Source organism: Ambystoma mexicanum, chromosome 3q (assembly GCF_040938575.1).
Source record: "Ambystoma mexicanum isolate Mex_15411 chromosome 3q, UKY_AmexF1_1, whole genome shotgun sequence".
NCBI classification, from domain to species: domain Eukaryota; kingdom Metazoa; phylum Chordata; class Amphibia; order Caudata; family Ambystomatidae; genus Ambystoma; species Ambystoma mexicanum.
The window spans coordinates 683,185,823-683,207,743 of record NC_090926.1 but is presented as its reverse complement, the minus strand read 5'-3'; the positions used below and the strand labels follow the sequence as shown (position 1 = coordinate 683,207,743).

The window sequence follows — 21,921 nt, the reverse complement described above, 5'->3', positions numbered from 1 at the left end:
ACCTGAGAGACCACGCTTGCATAAATGTTCAGGTGTCCAATTAACCCTGTGCAGAATTTTAATCTGCCCCGACCTCTCACACAAAGTCAAAGAGGAGCGGGTGACATTTCTACAGATATTCACCCAAAGTGTGACATACATCTCTTCGTCTAACCTCATTGACCAAGCATCCAACAGTCTTGATTTATTTTGTTTGGTGGACAAAAGGAAGTTTGTATAATTTTGAGGAGTGATGGTCTTTGTTGTCTGTGTTCAAGACAAGTTCATCAATGTTATTACTCTCCAACTCTCCCGGGTGGGTCTGGTTCTTTTAAGTAGTCAGTGTCTGTACAGTTTGGTATATTCTTTCCTTGCTTCAGTTGATTAAATGTAAGCCAACTCCTGTTAACCAACTGATCCTCAATCCACTTGACATCCCCTAAATACCAATCTGGCCATTCTTACTAACGGGGTTAAAACAGATGGAGGAAATGAACCGGAGGTAGGGTTCACTTCCTAATGAAAGTGAGAGCTTCTTCCAGGGCCCACTCAAGTATTCTATTAATGGTGAGGAAACACAAACAAATGGGGTTTTGTCAATAGAATTGCTCTCAGCGTCAGTGGGCCATTCTTGCTAGCTTTTTCACATGCTCATCATCAAGGTCATCACATAAAACTTTTTTTTAAGGCCTCGTTAAGGCCCTTGCGTGTAACTACAGGACCCAGGGGCATTACCTGGGGCGGTATTGGCCCGCTGTCTCAGAGCTTATTGCCACAATAAAGCACCTCGCCTTAAGCTTTGTAAGTTACATTTACCAGCGGAGAAGGGAGGCTTAGCTCTGCCTGACTTTTCAGCATACCACTTGGCGTTTGGTGGCAGACATATTGTACCTTTTTATGTGATGACATTTTCAAAAAGGTAGCAGGAACCCCTCTCCCGAAAGAACATGACATGATAACCTGTTCTGTGGTTTATTTTCACTTTGAGAGTTCGCAGCCATTGCTTTTTGCTCACTGTACCTTTCACGGATGGGAAATAAGCATTTGCATATCAGTCTTTGTCCCACCCACATGGGCAGTCCAGCAACGAAATGCTATTGCAATTCCCTTCTGAACAAGAGTACCAACTGCAACCCCATACACGTTTCACCCTTGTTGGGCCTCATCAGTGAGGTGGAGCTGTGCCTCTCTGTGCACAGTGAGCAGGGAGTCCACGTCTGGGTTCCCCCCTGTACCTCAGGGAGACCAACCCCAAGTTCCTTTGAAAACATTTTCAAAAAGGTAGCAGGCACCCCTCTCCAGAAAGAACACTTTGAGAGTTTGCAGCCATCACCTTATTAGAAAAAAAGTTTTATGTGATGACCTTGATGATGGGCATGTGAGGAAGCTAGCAAGAATGGCCCACTGACGCCGAGAGCAATTCTATTGACAAAACCCCATTTGTTTGTGTTTCCTCACCATTGATAGAATACTTGAGGGGGCCCTGGAAGAAGCTCTCACTTTCATTAAAAAAAAAAGAAATGAAAAATACATATAAGTGAAAAGTTTAAAAAACGCACTCCTGTCTTTCTGCGATGCTTTCTTAGTGTAAGAATTGTATAATGCGTGTCAGCCAGCAATACCCTTATAAAAGCCTTTAAATCTTATTACCGGCTAGGTGTGACATCACTACTGACCTGAAATGAAAAATGACAACGCTACTGCCTTGTAACTAGTTTTAACGCTTCACTTGGGATATCACAATGCCTGAGCCAGCAAAGAGCAGAATTTCAGCTGCCACTGCAGCACTTACTTAAAGCCAGGACAAACTTTTCGAATTCCTTTTTTCTAAAATAGCTTTCTGTGACACTTTACGGCCATTAACTGAGAAACATGAGGTCGTTTGTTTATTTGACATATATTTATGGTAGCATGTTTATTATGTGCACAGCATGCGTTTGACACAGGAGAGCAAGAATCAGCATGGCATTATCTATTTTAAATTATACCCAAAACCTTTTCTAGCTGCATTATATTAAACTGCTTAGACAATTTTTTGCAACACGTTACAAGCTGCATATTAGTGTCCTTTTAATACAAACAGATTCTAAATGGATTATATGTTCCAGCAACTGGACTCCTTCTTACACAACTGTAGTAGGCCAGGTGCTAAAGGGGATGTCAGCGTATGACCATGTGTTATAAGGAATATATGATCCCATAAAAGTGCATTGCAAGTGACCTGTGGAAATACGGCCAAAACCCATTTATCGTGCCCGTCACTGGCAATCATGGTCAATCCTGATTAAAATTGGCAGAATGGCGGTGTTGATCAACATTCCTGGAGCCCAGCGGAAGCCAATGGCAATTTAGTGACGTGGGAATTCTATCCACAGTAAATCCTCCATGTTTTTGATATAAAGTGGAGGGAAACCCTCCAGTGGTCAAGGTCGTTGCTGCAATTTAACCGCAAACTTGGAATTTGGCGGTGTGGAAAATGAGTAGCAAATTGGTGTTAATAGATGTCAGTGAATTTACCACAATTCTTTTGCACATTGCCGATAATGATGTCCTTTGTATATTTTATGTTGTGTATAGTCCCTCCTGCCTCCAGCATACACACTGTGCAAAGCTAGTCCATAAGGGAGAGCACAGGGGCTGGAAAAAGGGGCAACACCTGGAATACACCACATCAAATTATAGATGGTTAGCTTTCAACTGTGGTGTACAACATTGGCTTCCGTGCAACATCATAGGCAACTTGAGCTTCTCTCTCAGATGTCACTCGGAACAACTCAGTGGAATATATCCCTGCAGGCCATTGCTACACATTTAAAATTCTATATATAACAAAACCAGTTTGACATTAAAGCAGGATTTTGAGTGGTCCAATGAGCAGACACAGAAATACATACTATGTGTGCAGGTCTACGTGGAGGAAAACAATTTAAAAAATGTGCAGCTGAGGAAAAATAAAACTGCTCAATAAGCTAAAAGCAAGAATAAAAAACTGAAAATCAGGAACACCCTGTCTTAGACACACGGTCAGGATGAAGTCTCACGTGATCTGCATTGGTTTGCAGAAAGAAATAATCTGAGGGTAATTCCTTGTATTGCTGCATTGGCGAAATATGCTCTGACAGCTTGGAATTTGAAACGTACAGTGCTTTGCATGGAAGGAATCTGTGCGGATTTGTTAAAAATATGTTTAAAGGTTAACATTTCTTTTTAATAAGTTCCTGTTGCAACGTATTGACTTAGCCGAAGGGGAAATGCCATGCCCATGAGTCAGCAGAAGGGGCAGCAGTACCACACCAATGGGTGGTTTCAATGGATATACCACACTAAACACATGGCAGAAGAACCATAGCGAAGCCAAAGGTCTATTATAGATGTCAGCCTAACGACCTAGACTTTAGAATGGTCAAATGAAAAGGAAAATGGGGAGGATGGATAAGAATGTGAAGGGGCAAATCCCAGAGGCAAATAGGCTAGAGATAGGACATTAAGAATGCTGCATCGTACCTGATTCGGTGGCTATAAATTCTTCAGATCTCTGCGGCTTGTCTGGTTACCTCTAGTCCCCTCTTGTCCAATCTTGCACGGTTTGCACTGTCTTCCAGTTGCAAAGCACATTCAATTTAAAGTGCTTTGCTTAGTGCATCGGGCCATGCATATGTCAGGAGGTGTTTACCTACAGGAAACGTTTAAGAGGAGCTTGCAGTCTGCTGGGGCCTATCGGGTCGAGGCCCCAAGATTTAGACTCACCCGGATTGGTGGTCGGTCCTTTTCAGTAGGTGATGCTTGTGGAACTCCTTCCCTCTTGCTCTTCAGATGGTGGCCGACTACCTGCCATTTAGACGTTTTCTTAAGACTTATCTCTTTTAGTTCCTTCTTTGTTCCGTCACCTTGCCTAAGATAGCGCCAAACTGCCTTTGTGCATATGTTGCATTTTTACAGGTTTTGTTCAGATAAGATAAGAATGCTAAGAAGGATGGGGGGATATGCTTGTTTCTGATGGAATTGTGCACTGCTGAAAGAGCAGTGCCAGTCTAATGACTGTGCAGCAGTCATTACTAGCTCAATGACTCAGCAAGAGTGAAAATGTCACCTCCAGGGTCCAGCAGCTAGCCTTTGCCAGCTCAATGAGTCAGCAACAAAGTCAGTGCTAACTCAATGACTCAGCAGAAGAGGAAATGTCAGCTCCAGGGCCCAGCAGCTAGCCTTTTCTAGCTCAATGACTCACCAGCAAAGTCAGTGCTAACTCAATGACTCAGCAGAAGATGAAATGTCAGCTCCAGGGCCCAGCAGCTAGCCTTTTTTAGCTCAATGACTCAGCAGCAAAGTAAGTGCTAACTCAATGTCTCAGCAGAAGAGGAAATGTCCGCTCCAGGGCCCAGCAACTAGCCTTTTCTAGCTCAATAACTCAGCAGCAGAGGCAGCACATCCCAATGAATCAATAGAAGATGTAGTGCCAGCCTAATCAATAGACACAAGGAGCTTTGCCAGATCCAGGTCTCAGCAAAGAGGACTGTTACTGCCCTACAATTCAGCACCAACAACAATTTGGGAGCAATGACAATACCAGTAGAATGACTCAGCAGCAGAGGACTGGGGCTCCAACAAGCAGCGGGACTACATTCAGGCCTTGCATGCTACTGAAATATATGGGAGTTGCAGAGTTCCGGGATGACTTACCAAGCATACATGAACATCACTTTGTATGTTAATTTATTTAATTCATGAAACATTGTAAAATGGAACTTACAGAGTTGGTCATCCCTTTCCCAAAGATGAAAGCTGATTCTTGGATTGGGCAATGGTACGTTCCAAAGTCCTGCGGATAGCGCTGCACCTGCGTGAAATTCAAAGGGGCAAGCATGACAAACCAACATTTTTGGTGGTCAGTTGAGGCCATCTGTCCTCTACAGAACTTAGCAGCATTTATAAGAGACCAAATATGGTAGCGTTGGGGCAGAGACAGTCAAGACTGATTCTTCCGCTAGCCTTACTCGCTTTTGATGGACTGTCGGGGGGAGTGGGGGCTTCCAGGTTACATATAGACCAGTCCACCTCTGGCTGACAGTATACCAGATACACGCCCAGAATCCCAACCATGGCAATGTGTATCCCTAAACAATTCACAAAAATGACACACATTTGAATAGAGACAGGTTAAGAATATAACCTAAACTTATGTCTATGAGCAGCCGCACTACGTACGAGGCAGAAACATAGAGAAAATAAGCCTATGTGCCGCTATATCTTCCATCCATCTGTACATCTGTCGCTCCATCCACCCCCCCATCCATCCATCAGCTGATTCTCTATTCTAACAGCCACACTGTGAGTTGCCTCAAGTACTCCTTCCAACCCTGGAGAAAGTACTATACTTCGTCACTAGGAATCTATCTTACCCATATCCACCTCCCACCCCGCCCTCCCTGCCTGCCCCCCCCCCCCTTATACAGCCATCAGCCAGTTTGGCTAACGGTATACAAAAAGTAATACTATACAATCCCTTATCCATCCCTGACCTTAACATCACCCCTCCTTATGTAGACTAACCACCCCCCACACCTGACCCACAACATCCACTCAGAAACCCAACACTGTCGCGGCACCCCCGGGCCCACGTCAGTATTCAGATGCATTTTGCTGATCACAGACCTGGTCCTGGACTTAAGAACATCCTCTTTCCTGAGCACCTTCACAGTGGCCCTAACAAAGTGGCTTCTACTACACACCTGGACAAAGTACCTCCTAAGGCATGATATGGAACCCGTGTATACAACGTTGGCAGCAGCTCAGAGCCCACCCACTGCCCACAAGCAAGTCTTTGTTGCCACCTGCTGGGAGCAGCCTTGGACAGTAATCTCTGGGTCAAGGCTGGGCAGCATTTCTGCTTGAGGTGCTAACTCAATGAATGCAGTAAAGGGAGATCTAGGAGCTATGCCAAGGAGAAGCCTCCTATTTGGGAATGGAGAACAACATATGTTGCATGAGGCACACTGAGATACCCATGGATATTGCACCATTAAAAATGGGTAACATATTTTGTATTTGCCACATTGGTTGCATGGCATTATCTAGATGAGGCACACTGAGATAACACTGGACATGGCATCGCTTAATCCTTGGGAACAAGAGTTTCTGGCAGTCTGATTATAAGTAAGGCAGTGCATTTAAGTAACTGCATTGATATCGCTACACGGTCCTGATACTGTGTAGAGGCTGTGAAACACATTTTTACACTCTTTGAAGTAAATGCTAAACAAGACACTCTACTTCAAATTGTGTGCTTTTAATGGTCAAACCTATTGCCTCCCACTTGAAGATGTCTTGTGCCGAATTCTGAGTGCCTAGGGGATGCCTTCATTCTCTCTCTCTCTCTCTCTCTCTCTCTCTCTCTCTCTCTCTCTCTCTCTCTCTCTCTCTCTGTCTCTCTCTCTCTCTCTCTCTCTCTCTCTCTCTCTCTCTCTCTCTTTTCAACCAACGAAGTTCAGCCTGGCAATTCTCTTTTATTTCTATGAGAAAAACATGTCTAGTGCGGGGTTATTTTGTCTTACTCAGTTCGCTCTGAGGCCACTATCTGATGAAGAAACTCTATGGGATTTTGAAAGATAATGCATGCCACCATCTCAGCATATTTCGAGGTATTCCAATCAAAGCTGATGAAACCTGCATTGTGTGTGTCTCTCTTTATTCCAACTCCTACTTTACTTGCACATCTTTTCCCAGCTTCCTAGTCATATGCCGTCTGGTGGGAAACATCGCTCTCTTCACATACAACTTCCTAATGTTGAGGCTGCATGGTCGCGGAAAAGTTAGGGGAAATCATTTTCACCTTTAGCACCATTTTTTATTAGTCAGGGCACCAATGATAGTGTATTCTAGATGACCCCTTATATTTAAATATGCAGAAAGAGAACGCCTGCCCCAATTTATATATGACCCTGCAAACCTCCAGTCCATGCAGTCCATGTCCTGCATTGTTTGCCTCGTCTCCTATCTAGGAGGATAGCTCGGGGGCAACGCATGTGTCTTGAAAGCAATACAGCGCAGCGCAACACAGGTTCAAATCCCAATCCTATGCTTAGAAACCACTCCTAGTATTAAACGCGTTAGAAATGAACAATTATAATGATCTTCCTTTGGGTATTTTTCCAAATTAACACTGGATGTCTCATTCAAATAGGGAATCAGCTGGCTATTAAAATCCCCTTCCACTATCGTCTTACCATCACTGACTGCCAAAGCAGGTACTATATCTCACAAACGTTTCCAGTCGCCTGAGTTTGGTCCATAAATTGAACATGTCAGAAAGCTACCTCAACAATGAATCATCGCTCCACCCTGAACTCCTTGAACTTTGAAAAACAGCCCCTTCGTCAATTGGCACCTCACTATTAGCACCCACCGGGGTGGGGGGATGTGGCAGCCTCTAGCCAATGAGGAGTCTCGCAACGGGGGATTACCAGCGGTAATCCCCCCGCTCCGAGCAGCCTCACAGCTGGAGGCTGCCATCTCCCCCGCCGGGGAATAAGGAAAGCGGTGCCCCCCGCCCACCGAAGTCCCACCCCACCCCCCATCCCTACTTTCCTTCGTTGAAGTCCATTTCGGGAGCAGACATGCTGGGAACACTTCTGTCCCCAGCGCGTCCGCTCCCGATCGGCGCAGGCTGTCATCGAAAGGAAGAAGGGACTAGTGCTAGTCCCTTTTCTTCTTTCCATGGTGGGCATTTTTTTGTTTACTTTTTTTAGTGGGCGACATGGAAAGAGAGAAGGGATTACATATAGTCCCTTCTCCCGTTTCCATGGCGGTCATTTTTTTTGTTTACTTTTTTCTATTTCTGCAATTGTCACCATGGAAAGGAAAAACGGACTTTGTTTTCCCTTCCCCGGTGGGCATTTAAAAAAAAATATATATTTCTGTTCCGAAACACCCAAGCAGTAAAAAAACTTTGAGTACCCCAGTCTTGTGGGCTGGGGTACTAATAGCAATAGGCCCCTTGCGGGTAATGCCCCAAGGCCTTCGTTAAGGCCCTCGCTTCGCTCGGTCATCTCACTATGGGCCCCGCAGCATTAACTGAAGTGGTAATTCCCCCCTGCTCTGGGCCTATTGCATAAATAGACACTTACCCTGCCCTTGTGTCATGACATTGTGAAAAACTTCCATTTGTTAGCAGGGTTTATTTTCCAATCTGTATCATCTGCTCTTTCTCCCCCAAGTCATTACTCCGGAAGCTTCTAGTGTCCCTTACCTTCCCTAGAGTGCACTTATCCAGCAAAGTGTCAGCTTCCTCAAGCGATCCGCAGAAGTAAAGACTCCAATTGTAAACTATTTTAAGCTTTTATTGATGCAGGTAAACTTTGGTCCAGGCCCAGGGACTTCTTAAAGAATGTGTTTAGTTGCCATCTAACCTTAGCAGATTCCTTACTATTAAAATGTGCAACTATTTACTATTTAGCCATTTGTTTAAGTTTACCGGTCTTCGTTACCATCATCAAGGTACTCTTTAAAACAACGTTGCACATATAAAGCAGAGGTGTGTGGGCTGCTTTCTGGTAAGGCTCCACCTAAGTGGCAATTGATGGCTCCACCTAAGTGGCAATTGATGTCTACGCTGAATTTCCTTCCCAAAATTGCAGTCCTGAAATTCTTTCTACTTATCTTGTCTCCAATTAAAATAACCTCACTTGATCTGGATATTTTAAGTCATCAGCTTCTAGGAGACCGACTCTCTGGATATTGAATGTCCTCTGTTGGTTTTGGAGGCTGCTTTTCAACCACTATAACTAAGACATCTACTCTTGTTTCTTTGTATTTTAACCAGGCCAGCATTGCCACTGGAAACAGACTCTACTTCTGGGACATGCTTCTTCAACTCATCACCTCTGACCGAATCCAGTGCGCCTGGTCTCTACATTTGAAAATAACGTTCTAATGTGTTTTAGCTCTTGGGCTGAACCTCCCTAAGTGGAGGTTATCTTTGACTCTTTAACCAGTAGCCTTAGTCGCAGCACATTTTCTCCAGGTTCGAGGTTTAATCACCCTTTTTTTTACTTGTTGACTAATCTACATAGGTCTTGGCTAAGATTTCAATTTGACCTTTCCTCTTACCTAAAACACTCAACACTACTTGGTCTTTATTTCCTGTTTTTATTTTCCTGTCTACGATCAAATCCTTGACTCCTATTTCCTCTCCTTCCCTTTAGGCCAAGCATTATTCCTGCCTCGCCTAACCCTTCACACATATCTAGAAAGTCTAATGTATAGTTTGCCGCTGCTATATCTGGTCTTTGGTGAGATACTGATTCCCCCCTGGAGGTGCTAGAATGTTCTCCGCAACTTTCACAAACAAGCAGCAATACTTCAGGGTATGAGATTTCTGGTTACAAAGCAGGCGGTACCATGGCCATTCGGCTCAATGGAGAAGAAGTGAGGAAATGACCCTGCACAGGAATTGAACACATTCTCTTAAAGCGTCCCTTAGGTACCATCTCAACACTCTTAATTAGTAGGTCATGCCCTTTTCTTTGTACTGGTTTTTGTCCTACTTAGACTTCAGATGCCTCAGATGCTACACAAGGCCTTTAGCCAGCACTATGGTTGTCAAGTTCAACTCCTCAAATACCTCTTTCTGTGCTGACCTGAATGTAGGCAATCTATTGCCCGAGGCACCACTATAATGATATATGAAGTGATATGATGTGGCATTTATAACGCACCTGTACACAAGTGTTTCTCTATGTGACTCTCTTTGTTTATATCTCTTAAAATTCTAAACTGTGCTTACTTCAGTTTAAAAGAGTGTGTGATCCTATGCAGTGCTATTGTTGTGACTTAAGCTGCATGGTTCACAAATTGCACACTTTTGGCAAAGTCTGTGTGCCAACAAAGTTTGACTCATCTTGAATGCTGTCATAGTTCTCAGTTGATATTACCCCAAAGAGGCTGTGCCTGTCATCCCCATTCCTTGAACATATTTGCATTTTACTCCTCTCATAGCTTCTTTTTTACCTTCTATCCCTCTTATGTTCGCAGTATTTCTTCAAGGATGCCAAGCTGGCCTTTTCTCCCTTTTTGCTTTTCCCTCCTGTCCCTTGCTGTCTATTGGTGTGTGATACACCACTTTCAGCACTGCCCCACCTCTGACGACAACATGCCCACTGCTCTGCAGGAGCATAAGCATGAGTAGTGGCTAAACTGCCTACACAGCCAAACACTTCTACTAAACCAGCATTGATCCCAATCAGGACCTCTGCCTGCTTAACAGGCAGAGGTCTGCTGACATTTCGGTGGTATCTGCATATCCATAGACATCAAATGGTCTCACCTTCAGGTACTTGGCGGGGTTCCAAATTACAGAAGTTCCCTTTACTCTCACATGACGACCCAACCACAGTCAATGGATTTAAGGTTGTTTGGGATGCCACTCCTGTTTCCCCATTCCCATTTGAGCCCCCATAGGGGGAATGGGGAAGGCGGCAATTACGGTACCACAAATTGCGGTACCGTAATTGCCTCCAAGGTCCCTTTGCGGGTCCCGTCCTTAACGGCTGGTAAAACCAGCCGTTAAGGTAGGGACCAGCAAAGGGGCTTCGTAGTAGGGCAGTAAGGGATTACCGCACCGGTGCCCTTACCGGTGCCGGTAATTCCTTACCGCCATCCGTGTAATGAGGCCCAATGTGTTTCAAAGAGCTTCAAGGCAAGGGAGGGAACAAGGGAAAATACAATGACATTCTTACAGGCCATGAACAGTAAGGATGTAAAATTAACTATCGTACTCGGCCTGACGACTTTTCAGATAGTGCAAGAGCTTAGACATAGATAAGGATGCGAGGGGGAGAGTGGAAAGGAAATGGAAACAGACAGGCGGCTACCGTACTAGGCCTGACGACATTTCTGGTAGAGCCGGAGAAAAACAAAAGGTGAGGGAGAGGGGTGCAGAAAGATAGGGGAGGAACAAAACAAGCGACTATCATACTAGGCCTGGCGACATTTCAGATAGTGCTGGAGGGGGGGGAAACGATTAAGGGGAGGGGGGAGAAGACAGACGAGGTTGCTATCATACTAGGTGCAGGGACAATTCTGATAGAGTAAGTGCATAGAAGAAAGTAAGGGGAGGAAGGGAGGAGATAGGAAAAGGGGGAAGGGAAAGGAGGAGAGAACAGAGAATTAGCAGTCAAAAGGGTTGAGAAGCAAGAGGGGAGAGTGAATACAATTGCAGAAGTCAGTAGTAACACATAATATTGCAAGCCGGGATACAAGATGTAGATGGGAACAGCATGATTCAGGGCCACCGTGAGTACAAGATGCAAAGGAAGTCCAGCATGAGAAATGAGAAAGGGTGACGCACTGTGAATCAATGTAGTCCATAAAAGTCAAATCCAGCATTGGCCACAAGACGGTGATGGTAAAACCAGAATTTATCAGGACAGACTCCTGCAGAAGTAGGCTTGAGGGGGATTAGGGGAGAGCATGGTAGAAGAATCAAGCAAAACAGGCAACACCTGTGTGCGAGAATGGTGGGGGAACAAGGGAACATCATGAGGGGAACATAGGGGTTGGGGATGGCCTGTGAGGACAGAGGGAGTAACACATGTCGGTGCATGCTTACCTGCTGAGGGTACCTGGGTCCTCCTGGTCCGAACAGGTCCAAACAGGAATTGCCCTTTTCTTTGTCTGCCCTTCGCTTAGGACGCCCGGGCGAGGGATGTCCTTGATCTAATAGTTAAGAGCAGGAAGGAAGAGGCAGGGCTAAGGAGGTGGGTGGTGCTTAGGCCAGGTGACCTAGATCCACTTGCACCTGCTCCCCATCTGCAAAGGAAAAGAGGCTGGAGGGCTCCTTAAGTAGGAAAAAGAGTGCCAATCAGGAAGGCACCAGGTGGCCAGGGCTTGCTAAGTGGTGAAAAAGAGAAGCAGGCAGGAAGGCACCAGGTGGGCGGTGCTTGCAAAGTGGTGAAAAAGAGCGGCAAGTAGGAAGGCATCAGGTGGGCAGGGCTTGCTAAGTGGTGAAAAAGAGCACCAGGCAGGAAGGCACCAGGTGGGCGGGACTTAGGCCAGGTGACCTAGATCCACTTGCACCTGCTCCCCATCTGCAAAGGAAAAGAGGCTGGAGGGCTCCTTAAGTAGGAAAAAGAGTGCCAAGCAGGAAGGCACCAGGTGGCCAGGGCTTGCTAAGTGGTGAAAATGAGCAGCAGGCAGGAAGGCACCAGGTGGGCGGTGCTTGCAAAGTGGTGAAAAAGAGCGGCAAGTAGGAAGGCACCAGGTGGGCAGGGCTTGCTAAGTGGTGAAAAAGAGCACCAGGCAGGAAGGCACCAGGTGGGTGGGGCTTAGGCCAGGTGACCTAGATCCACTTGCACTTGCTCCCCATCTGCCTTATTACTTAACAGACACCATACTGGAATGGAGACTTGGACTGCAACACGATTACAATTCCAACTAAGCTCTACCATTGGCAAGGGACGGTCTCTAACACCATCACATCCCCTTAGCGGTTGGGTTATGTCTGGGATATACTGCCTTTCCTACACCCATTGTCACCTGACAGCTGTGATACCACCAACCGTGTCACGTGATGCTGAAGAATTTTCTCCATTTATGGAGACATGCTCCAAAAATATGTATGTAGTGGTGGGGAGCTGGGGCCCCCTGTAGAGACCTGATACTGTTCCCACTCAAAGTGTCCAGGGAATATTCAGCCACTCCCTAGCCTAGTGGGACTGCATCTGTTAAGATGCCCACACTGACAATGGTCTCCTCCACCAGGACAGCAGTCATGATGTCCTGTTTGGGTTTACCCTTACATGTTGGATCTCCCTATGTGTCATGCCTCACACAGAAAACAACCTTTACGTGTTAAGGGTGGGGGTGTGTGCCTCAGTGCTAGAGCTGCCCTCACCCTTCTTTCTTAAGGGAGCTGACTAGCCACGTGTTTGGGATATCCCCTCATGTTTTCCCCCCTCATGTTTTTGGTGGCCTTTCCTGGAAGAAGCAACGGAACCTTCCTCACCCTCAATATGTTGACTTTTATCCAACACCTCTGCTTCTGCTTGGGTGCACTTGCCTGAGTCTTTTTCTGAACGTGAGTAACGACATACCTATCCAAAGAATTTCCAAGCTCTCTAGTGTCTCAGAATGTTTAATAAGGACAAGTTTGCATGCAACCAAATTAAACATTTCTTCAAGTGTGTCAACTTTGTTACCAGTGATCCACCTATTCAGATACTTCTGGATAAAATGTGTAAACTCCTCAGAGGTTTGATTCCCCCTTTTTGTGAGGTCCCTAAAGCTCTTGAGGTATTGTTCTCGGGATTTGAAGAACTTCCTGAGGATGGCAGCATTCATGTTAGCGACTTTGCTACAGAGATGCTACCCTAGGACATGACTGAGGCTTGGGACCTAACAAAAGCTTGGGACTTTACTGAAATTCTGGACCTCTGAGAAACCACACCACCCAACCTTTGGAAAAATGGAAGGAGCAATTGTTGCTGGCCGATATCCATAACTGCAGGCCACAGTGGAAAGAGTACCTTGGTTGGGAACTCTAGGTCACTGCTGGTCTCCTAGATCTACTGCACTACCCTAGGCTCCTCAAAAGCTTGGAGGTATTTAAGGATTTCAGCCCTACTAACCTTACTGCAATGGGGGAATCCCCATTGTGACATAGCTCATGAAGGGCACTGGACCAACTGTGGACACTGTGGACCAGGGTATCCTCAGGGATAGGCTATCCGCTGTGGGTATTTCTGGCCGGGTCCTTGACTGGTTTGAGTCCTTTCTTTCTGAATGCTCTCAGTCTCTTTCACTTCCTCCTTTCACGTCGGCAGCTATGCCTGTCAATTGTTGTGTTCCTCAGGGTTCGGTTCTCTCTCCTCTCCTCTTTAATCTGTATATTCTTCCTCTTATCAAACCTATACACTCTTGTCTTTTTCTTACGCTGATGACACGTAAATCCTGGTGCAGCTTGACCTTTCTGTGCCGGCTACTGTGGAACATTGTTGCTTATGCTTCTCGGCAGTCCATTCCTGGATGGGTAAAAATCGGCTCTGCCTGAATGGAAAAAAAACAGAGGTGCTTATTGTCGGTTCAACGCCTGAGTCCTTGGGGTGGTCTTCAGCTTTCTGACCCTCGGAACTTGGCATTCTTCCCCTGCCTGCTCTTGTTGTCAAAAATCTAGGCATGAAGTTTGCGGCCTCACTATCTACACAGTAGCAGATTGGTGCATTTTGCCAATTCGTTCACTTTAAACTACAGACTCTTTGCAAGATCTTGCCCTATCTCCCTTCTTCTCTTTGTCCTGTAGTAGTTTCTTCTCTCACTTTGAGTTCACTCGATTACTGTGATGCTTTGTTTCTGGCACAGCCGGCTTTTCTTCTCCTCGAACGGTTGAAAATGCTCCAGAACTTGGCTGCCAGATTGGCTGTTGGTGCTGCATACCGGTCTTCGGCCTGTGGGATCCTTAACTCATTGCACTGGGTTCAGGTGGTTAAACGAGTTAAGTTCAAGGCTTTGTGCATGGTCCACCAAGCTCATAATGGGACAGGCCCAGGTATCTGCAGGCCAAATTCAGCCATTATGTTCCGCTTCATCTCCTACATTCCTCCACCTCTCTGCAGAGTGTGGTTCCTCTGTTCAAATATTCCCCAATGGGTGGTTGTTCATTCTCTGTGGCAGCAGCCATGCTTTGGAATTCTATCCCACTATTTTTTTTGTGAGACAACTGATATCTCTCCTTCAGGGTGGGCTCTGAAGACCTTTCTATTCTCTGCCTGAGCTCACTTCTGCTGCTTGGCGCTGCCACGTGTTTAGTACTCAGCTTTAGCGCCATGATGCCCCTGTTGGTGAAGGTGTGCTTTAGAAATCTGGATGACATAACATAACTGAGCTCATGTCTAGCTCCACTGTGAACAATCAAGCAGTATTTTTAATGTTCAAACCGCTGTTTTTCATTTTGAATGAATAGTTAGGTGTAGTCTGTACCAAATCCAACCAATTCCCACCAGTGTGATGAAATTACTACCATTCTGTGGGATTGCATGGATGAGCAGATCCTAAACTTCCTGCTAACACACACTACTATTAAATCAGAAGTGATCCCAATCCTAAAGGAGCAACAGGCATTGCCTGAATGGAATACATCCTTCGCCTTGAGTGGTAGCACAGGCCAGGGCAGGCTATGTCTTCATGAGGGGTGTGAGCTGATAATAGTAGCAATCCATGCAACCTAAGTACAATGGTTCCAAAATAAAATAATGTTCAATAAAGGTTCTATAAAAATATATACTTTTAATCACACAATACAATACAATAGATGAGCGGGTGTTCAGGCAATCATATTGGGCAACAATGTCAATGTTCACTGTTCTTGGAAGGAAAAGTTATATAAGGGGCTTAAAAGTCCCCATGATCCCAAAAATGTACCCAGGGGACAGAGCCTCTTCACAGTACCTTTTTCTTGTCTTTGAGGAAACAGCAGCATCTGGGCCCAGAGCAGTTTCTTGACTTTTGGTTTGCTGGGAAGCTCAATCCCAAGTCTCCAGGAACAAGGGGAGTCCTTCTGTTCTGCACTCCTCCTCCATGGAGCTTGGCTGGCACTTACAGGGGAATCCGTCACCCCCAGTGAACAGGGTCATGGTTCCAGTGCAGCCATCTGTAAGGCCTAGGTCCACAGTAGTTCACCTCCACTCTGCTCTGGGGATGGTTAGGACAGACCTATCCTCTGCCTTGGATGCCTTCTGTTTTTACCTCTATGGCAGAGGACTTTGGCATGGACTGGACTCCAATCAGAGATCCAAAAGGGTACACTTCTTCTTTTCTTGATTGTCCAAAGATGAATCAAGATGCTTTAAAGATGCTCTGCACAAATGCAGAGCTGGTGCTGTAGTTGCCATGAGACTGGTTGCAGCAAAGCAGGTGCATGCACTTTAATGTTTGCATTAGACACTTAAAGAGGGCATTGGATATGATTATCAGATTCTAAGGTAATACAAATCAGGCGATTTCAGCTTAACCACTTTAGTTGAGCTTCAGACTGTTCTTAGCACACTCTATAGAACCTGACCATTCGTAGCCCTGTATAGCCAAGGGAATTAGTAGATTGTTTTGCATTAACATCTCGTTGGTGTTGCCACAGCCAAGCACATCCCCATTCAACCAACAAAGCAGACCCAAGACTTGTGGTACTACATAGTGAGGTCAACCATAAGATCCTGGCCACAGCCCTAAACGAGGCCCTGACATTGTCAGTGGAAATCTATAAATTAAGAGGTTTTAGGTGGTACCTAATCCTCACACATGTCGTGTGTTAGGTAGGCTCTACTAGCACTTGCTGAAAGGAAAAGCAAAACACAGCCTTCTCCCCAGAGCTAACAAGAATATGTTCCCTTGTATCCCTCTTACCAATTTGGAAAACATGCTGCTGTTTGTTCTCCTTCAGAGAGCAGGTGAAGTATGTCATCCGCTGATCAGTTAATCACAACAGCTAATAGACAGGTGGTTGGAACCATGATACCATACACCAAATGCTTCTAAGTGGCCGTGAGGTGACATGTAACGGTCAACGAAGCACTTTAATAACTGAGTAATGCATGACTTCCACTTCCATTACTTCTGCTCTACTCTACTTTGTTGAGCAATTCTCTGCATTGTCCACCACCAAAATCAAAGATTCTCCAACAAGCCACAAGGCTCCACTGAACTCGATTCATGTGTAACGTAATACAACTGTATACATGCACTGGACGTCCATTTAGGTCAAATAGATCAGACACAACCAAACACTATCAATGCTTATTGAGCGACACGTGGTGCAGTACCTTGGGCTGAAGGTCGAATTATGTTGCTGTAAATATTGGCCAATCGTTCGGCATGTCTGCTACGCTCTGCACTGCTTTCTCCTTCTGTGCATTCCACCGCCGCCACGACTTCCTGGAAACACTGCTCGAGCACGTCTGCAGGCTGTTCCTGTTGGAGGCAGATGCTAATATTAGCATGAGGGTGCTAGAACTGTACTCACTGTGTGCAGCAGACAGAAATGTGGTGGGAAATGCTAGCCACAAACAAAGGCCTTATTTGTTCACAGGCTCAAACATGAGGTTAATCTTTGAATAAGTATCTTTAATGGAATTCTACAACATGAAAGCATTGAATTCTTACAGGGCACTGATCAAAGAGAAGGATAAAACGAGCATATGTAAAGTATGCTTGATAATTTCACAGTATGTGGTAAATTATGGTTCTACGTGTACAATGTACAACTTTTTTCACAAATCATGGAAGTCAAACAGTAGCCCATTAGCTAACTAGCAGGTGCCCCTCCTGATTCCACATCAGGTTCAGAATCATGGAACAATAGCCCATCAGCTGACTAGTGAGTGTCCTGATTGGGTCCACATCAAGCTCATAAACAAGGATCAAAAGACGGTGAGCAAAATAGTGAGTGTCATGGGTGGTTCCAGCTCAAGTTCAGAATCATGGATCAACAGCCCATCAGCTGACCAGTGAGCGGTGTGGCCGGTTCCAGCCCAATTTCAGAATCATGGATCAACAGCCCATCAGCTGACCAGTGAGCGGTGTGGCCGGTTCCAGCTCAAGTTCAGAATCATGGATCAACAGCCCATCAGCTGACCAGTGAGCGGTGTGGACGGTTCCAGCTCAAGTTCAGAATCATGGATCAACAGCCATCAGCTGACCAGTGAGCGGTGTGGCCGGTTCCACCTCAAGTTCAAATTATGGATCAACAGCCCATCAGCTGACTGTTGAGTGACATAGCTGGTTTCATAGAAAGTAAAGAACAGCTCAGGTATGGGCTAACTGGTGAGTGCAGCGAGTGCCGTAGTGGGTTCAAGGTAAAGTTCAGAATCAGAGGAAGCAATTGAACAGCCTCCCAGTTAATTAGTGCATGCCATGCCTGTTTCCACACTCAGATCAGAATCACAGAATGCAAAGAAGAGCTCAAATACCAGCTAAGCAGTGAGCTTAGTGAGTGCCTGGTGGATTCAACATCCAGTTCAGAATCACAGAAAGCAAAGTACAGCCTGCCAGCTACTAAGCGAGTGATGTGGCTAGTTTCACATCCAGATCAGAATCATAGAAGACACCAGCAACTCAGATACAAGCTAACCAGCGGTTCTACTGAGTGCAATGGAGGGTTAAACGTTCAGTTCAGAACACCAAAAGCAAATAACAGCCTACCAATTGGGACTGGCTTCGCTTCCGGTTCAGAATCATAGAGCCAACAACCCAACAGCTAAATACTGAGTGCTATTCCTGATTCCACATCGATTTCTGAATAACAGCAAGTGGAGTGCAAGTGGTCTGTTGATGGTTTCGAACAGTGAATTCCAAGAGTATTTCAAACATTTCTACTAGTGGAGGCGGTTCTACACCAACACTACGTCTGGTGAGACTATTCTGCCCCATTTTCCGCGCGTAACACTACACGGAGCAGCAAGTGGAGTTCAAGTGGTCTGTTGGTGGCCCGTTGTTGACGGGTCAGTGAGATGGCGTGCGGTTTTCTGAGACCCCCCAACCCCCTTAGGTGATTTCCGTTACATCCAGAAGATGTAAGAGGCTCTCTGCTGACTCAATCTATTTCGACTGTTTCTAACACCGATTGACATTTTAAGTGCTATTTGTATCTAAATATTCATAAACTAACAGAAACAAAAGAACTCTAAGCGGTGAGTGTCAGTTTTGTCTCCACATCCAGCTGAAAGTCCTACACAGAAAGGACCAGTTCACTAGCTAACTAGTGAGTGAAGTGACTGGTTTTGCATCCAGATCAGAACCCTATAGGTAAAAAGTGGGCTACCAACTAACTAGTGAGTGGCATTAGTATCTCATCCAGTTCACAGATACTGAGAAAGGTACATTAAATGTAACACGTTTTCTTCTGCCTTTATTGAGAACGGGTAATCTTAACCCAGTAAAATTATGCAATTACCTGGAATTCCTTTAATTATGCTAATTTATTCACCGTTCCCACCACATGCAGCATTAGCAGGGCAGTATGCATTAAAGCAATGGTACTATGCAAAAACAGTCGAAATAAAGAAACTGTTTTCAAATGTTATTACAATAATCAAAAGGTGAAAGCCTAATTTGCTTTCTCTCAGAAAAGACACATTTTAAAGTCCCAAAGTTCTTTTGGTCCCACCCAATAAAAACACATCTATTTACCCAGTGCCACCTCATAAGGCAGGTGTAGCGGATGTCAAGATTAGTCCTGCTCTTTTAACCACTTTTCTTGATGGGATTTTAAGGCCAATGTTTATAATGAGAAAAGGAGGAAATAAAGGTGTCAGAATCAAAACAGGGGTTGGGTAGTCAGGACTGGTTAATGGTGATGCTCTTGAAATAGCACCAGATTGCATCCTTGTTGTCCTATGTCTTTTGTGAGTAGGTGATCCAGTCATGTTTTTTCTTTGCATTCTGGTACTTTAAAGGCAGAAGGTCCCCTCAAGTATTATCAGCATGCTTAGAAAGATCAGGGCTGGATGAGCTATTTACTCCTGGCATCGACCACTCTGGGGCACCCACCCATTGCTAGTGATATGTGAACACTGTTATAGATCAATCAGAAGTGATCTCGGAGCAGGGCTAGCGTGATACCCATGCACCCCCCAGAACTAATAAGCATACATCTGTTAGTAATGAGTGACAGGTTAGACATGGCGACACAAACATGGCGGGTCTCTTACCTGCAGCGCTGTCTGCAGGTCCTGGGCGTGGCAGTGCTGCCCTAGAGCTGCCTGCATAGTGTGCGTTATCACATAGCTCATGCAGGCTCTGGGGTTCTGGTCCATCTGGGCAGCCTGGGTCTCATGGAGAAGGGCATTACAGATGCTTTCCGAGATCAGATCTTGGTCGAGGAATACGAAGACCCTGCAGAGGTAATGGACACATTGATGCTGTTTCCTGTCTAGCGGTTCTGAGTTAACATGCGCAATATACAGTGGTTGTGGCATGCAACATATACCGGTTGAATTAAGGCTGATGCTTCCTTGCTTGTGGGTGTGTTATGAAATCAGCGAGATGATTTTGGACCCGCACGCGGCATGATCTGTTCGTGTTTGTCTAGTACTGTCAACGTGCCTCGCATCAGGAATGAGAGGTGGCATTTCGCGGCTTGGCCTCTCTGCTGAGACTGCTGCTGGAGAGAGTGGCCCATTTTACACTTGCCATGTTGCCACATTTCATTCGGGAGATGATGGTACATTTCAGTGTTTGACTTGGTACTTTGGAACTTCTTGTCGTAGATTTATAATGGGGAAATCAAGGACTACAACACATGGGCAAACCCATGGAATGGAATGGAGCGTGTATATATTTTGCGCCAATACTACTAATGCTGTTTTGGTTTTTATAAGAATAAAGCATTGGCTAGAAGATGTATGCAATGAAACATTATAGTGGACTCTTATAGAGCAACCTCTGCCATGTTGCCTGCCTTTTGCCGCATGTACATGTTGAGTTTAACAACATCCTGGAATGAATCCAAGTAGGCTTCAGAAGTGGAAGAGAATAAAGATTACCCCTGCTTTCTGCGCAGGGAGTATTAATTCTATATGTTTATTCTATGTATTCACTGGAGGCGAGCATTATGCTTGTTCTAAGCTTTCCCACTACTGCAAGACTTTCTGTTGGCTTAAAGTAAAACTCCTTAAAAGTGCGATCATTAGCCCAGTCTGCCACTAGCATAATATCTCTCAAAGACACTCATGTAGTGAATGCTTTAGATGCCATTGCACCTCACACTGAGTGAGCTCCATACTTTTTCAAATCATTGTTAGCTGCTTGAATAATTTCTTTCACCCACCTAGCAATTGTTGCTGTGGTTACCCCCCGAAAAGGCTTTCTACATGCTATGAGCAATTGCGTGGTACCTGCTGCTCTATGCTCTGCTGTTCTGGTCTCATATTCTTTGATACAGTCCGCTACACACAGCTTAGTCCTAGTCGAAAAATAAGGATAGTGTACCGAGGAGGTCCCTGTCTTAGTTCTCTTTACTACTGAGAAGGTGACTCCTTCCTGTCCGAAGGACCTTCTACTTATCTGTAGCACCTGCAAAACTGATACACGTTTACAGGAGACTAGACATAGTAGCATTTCCAGTTTCCCTGACAGCTGCTTAAGCGACAGATATTTGTTTGCTGGCCAACTTTCTAAGAGCTGAAGGACCGCTGATACATCCCACATCGTCTGGTAGCGAGGCTCTGGGGGAGCCTTAAGTTTGGCTCCTCTAATCAATCTCACTATACTGGGTGTTCGCCCGCCAGTACGCCCCCTCGATTGGCAGGTGTCCTGCTGATATTGCTGATCTGTAAACTCCTATTGTGCGGAACGCCTTTCCGTCTTGCAGTAATTGCGCTAGGAAGTTCAGAATCGACACTACAGGTGCAGAAACGGGATGAACACTTCTACTCTTGCACCAGCTAACCCACTTGCTCCAAGCCGCGTCGTAGCTCCTTCTGGATGATGGCACCCATGATTCAGCGATGAGCTCTGCAGCTCGTGCCGAAATGCCTGGCAGCACCCAACGTCTCCTGATATCCTGCACGTGATGAGCAGAAGTGTCCCTGTCACTCTCAGAGGATGAAATAACCCAACTGGGTCCATGAGCAGTTGTTCTCCTCCCGGTAGAACTCTCGGCAGGTCTACTGCCAATTTCATTAGAGTCGGAAACCATACTTGTGATTTTCACAGTGGTGCTATTAACAGCAGTTCTGCTCTCTGCCTCCGACATTTCGCTAGAGCCCTGCTCAGCATCATGAATGGGGGGAAGGCGTAATGTGGGCCTCCGTTCCATTCCTGTAGGAATGCATCGGGCCTCTGGGTATAGTCTCCAGTTGAAGTAATCGGTTGTCTGTGCGTTCAGCCGGGATGCAAAGAAATCTATGTGAAGCGGACCCCACTTCTGATTCATCTTCTGAAACACTATCGGATCCAGCTTCC

At 45.5% G+C, this 21,921-nt stretch overlaps 1 protein-coding gene across 2 annotated transcripts in view; it reads right to left on the bottom strand.

Annotated features, from left to right (window-relative positions):
• PIK3R6 (phosphoinositide-3-kinase regulatory subunit 6) overlaps window positions 1-21,921 on the bottom strand; it is a 409,768-nt gene that overhangs the window by 122,921 nt on the left and 264,926 nt on the right. For both annotated transcript variants that reach the window (XM_069654586.1, XM_069654587.1), the window contains exons 9-11: window positions 19,668-19,851; window positions 16,782-16,929; window positions 4,727-4,813 (exon numbers count right to left, since the gene is read on the bottom strand). In XM_069654586.1, coding sequence (XP_069510687.1) covers window positions 4,727-4,813; window positions 16,782-16,929; window positions 19,668-19,851 — 419 coding nt within the window. The remainder of the gene's footprint in view (window positions 1-4,726; window positions 4,814-16,781; window positions 16,930-19,667; window positions 19,852-21,921) is intronic.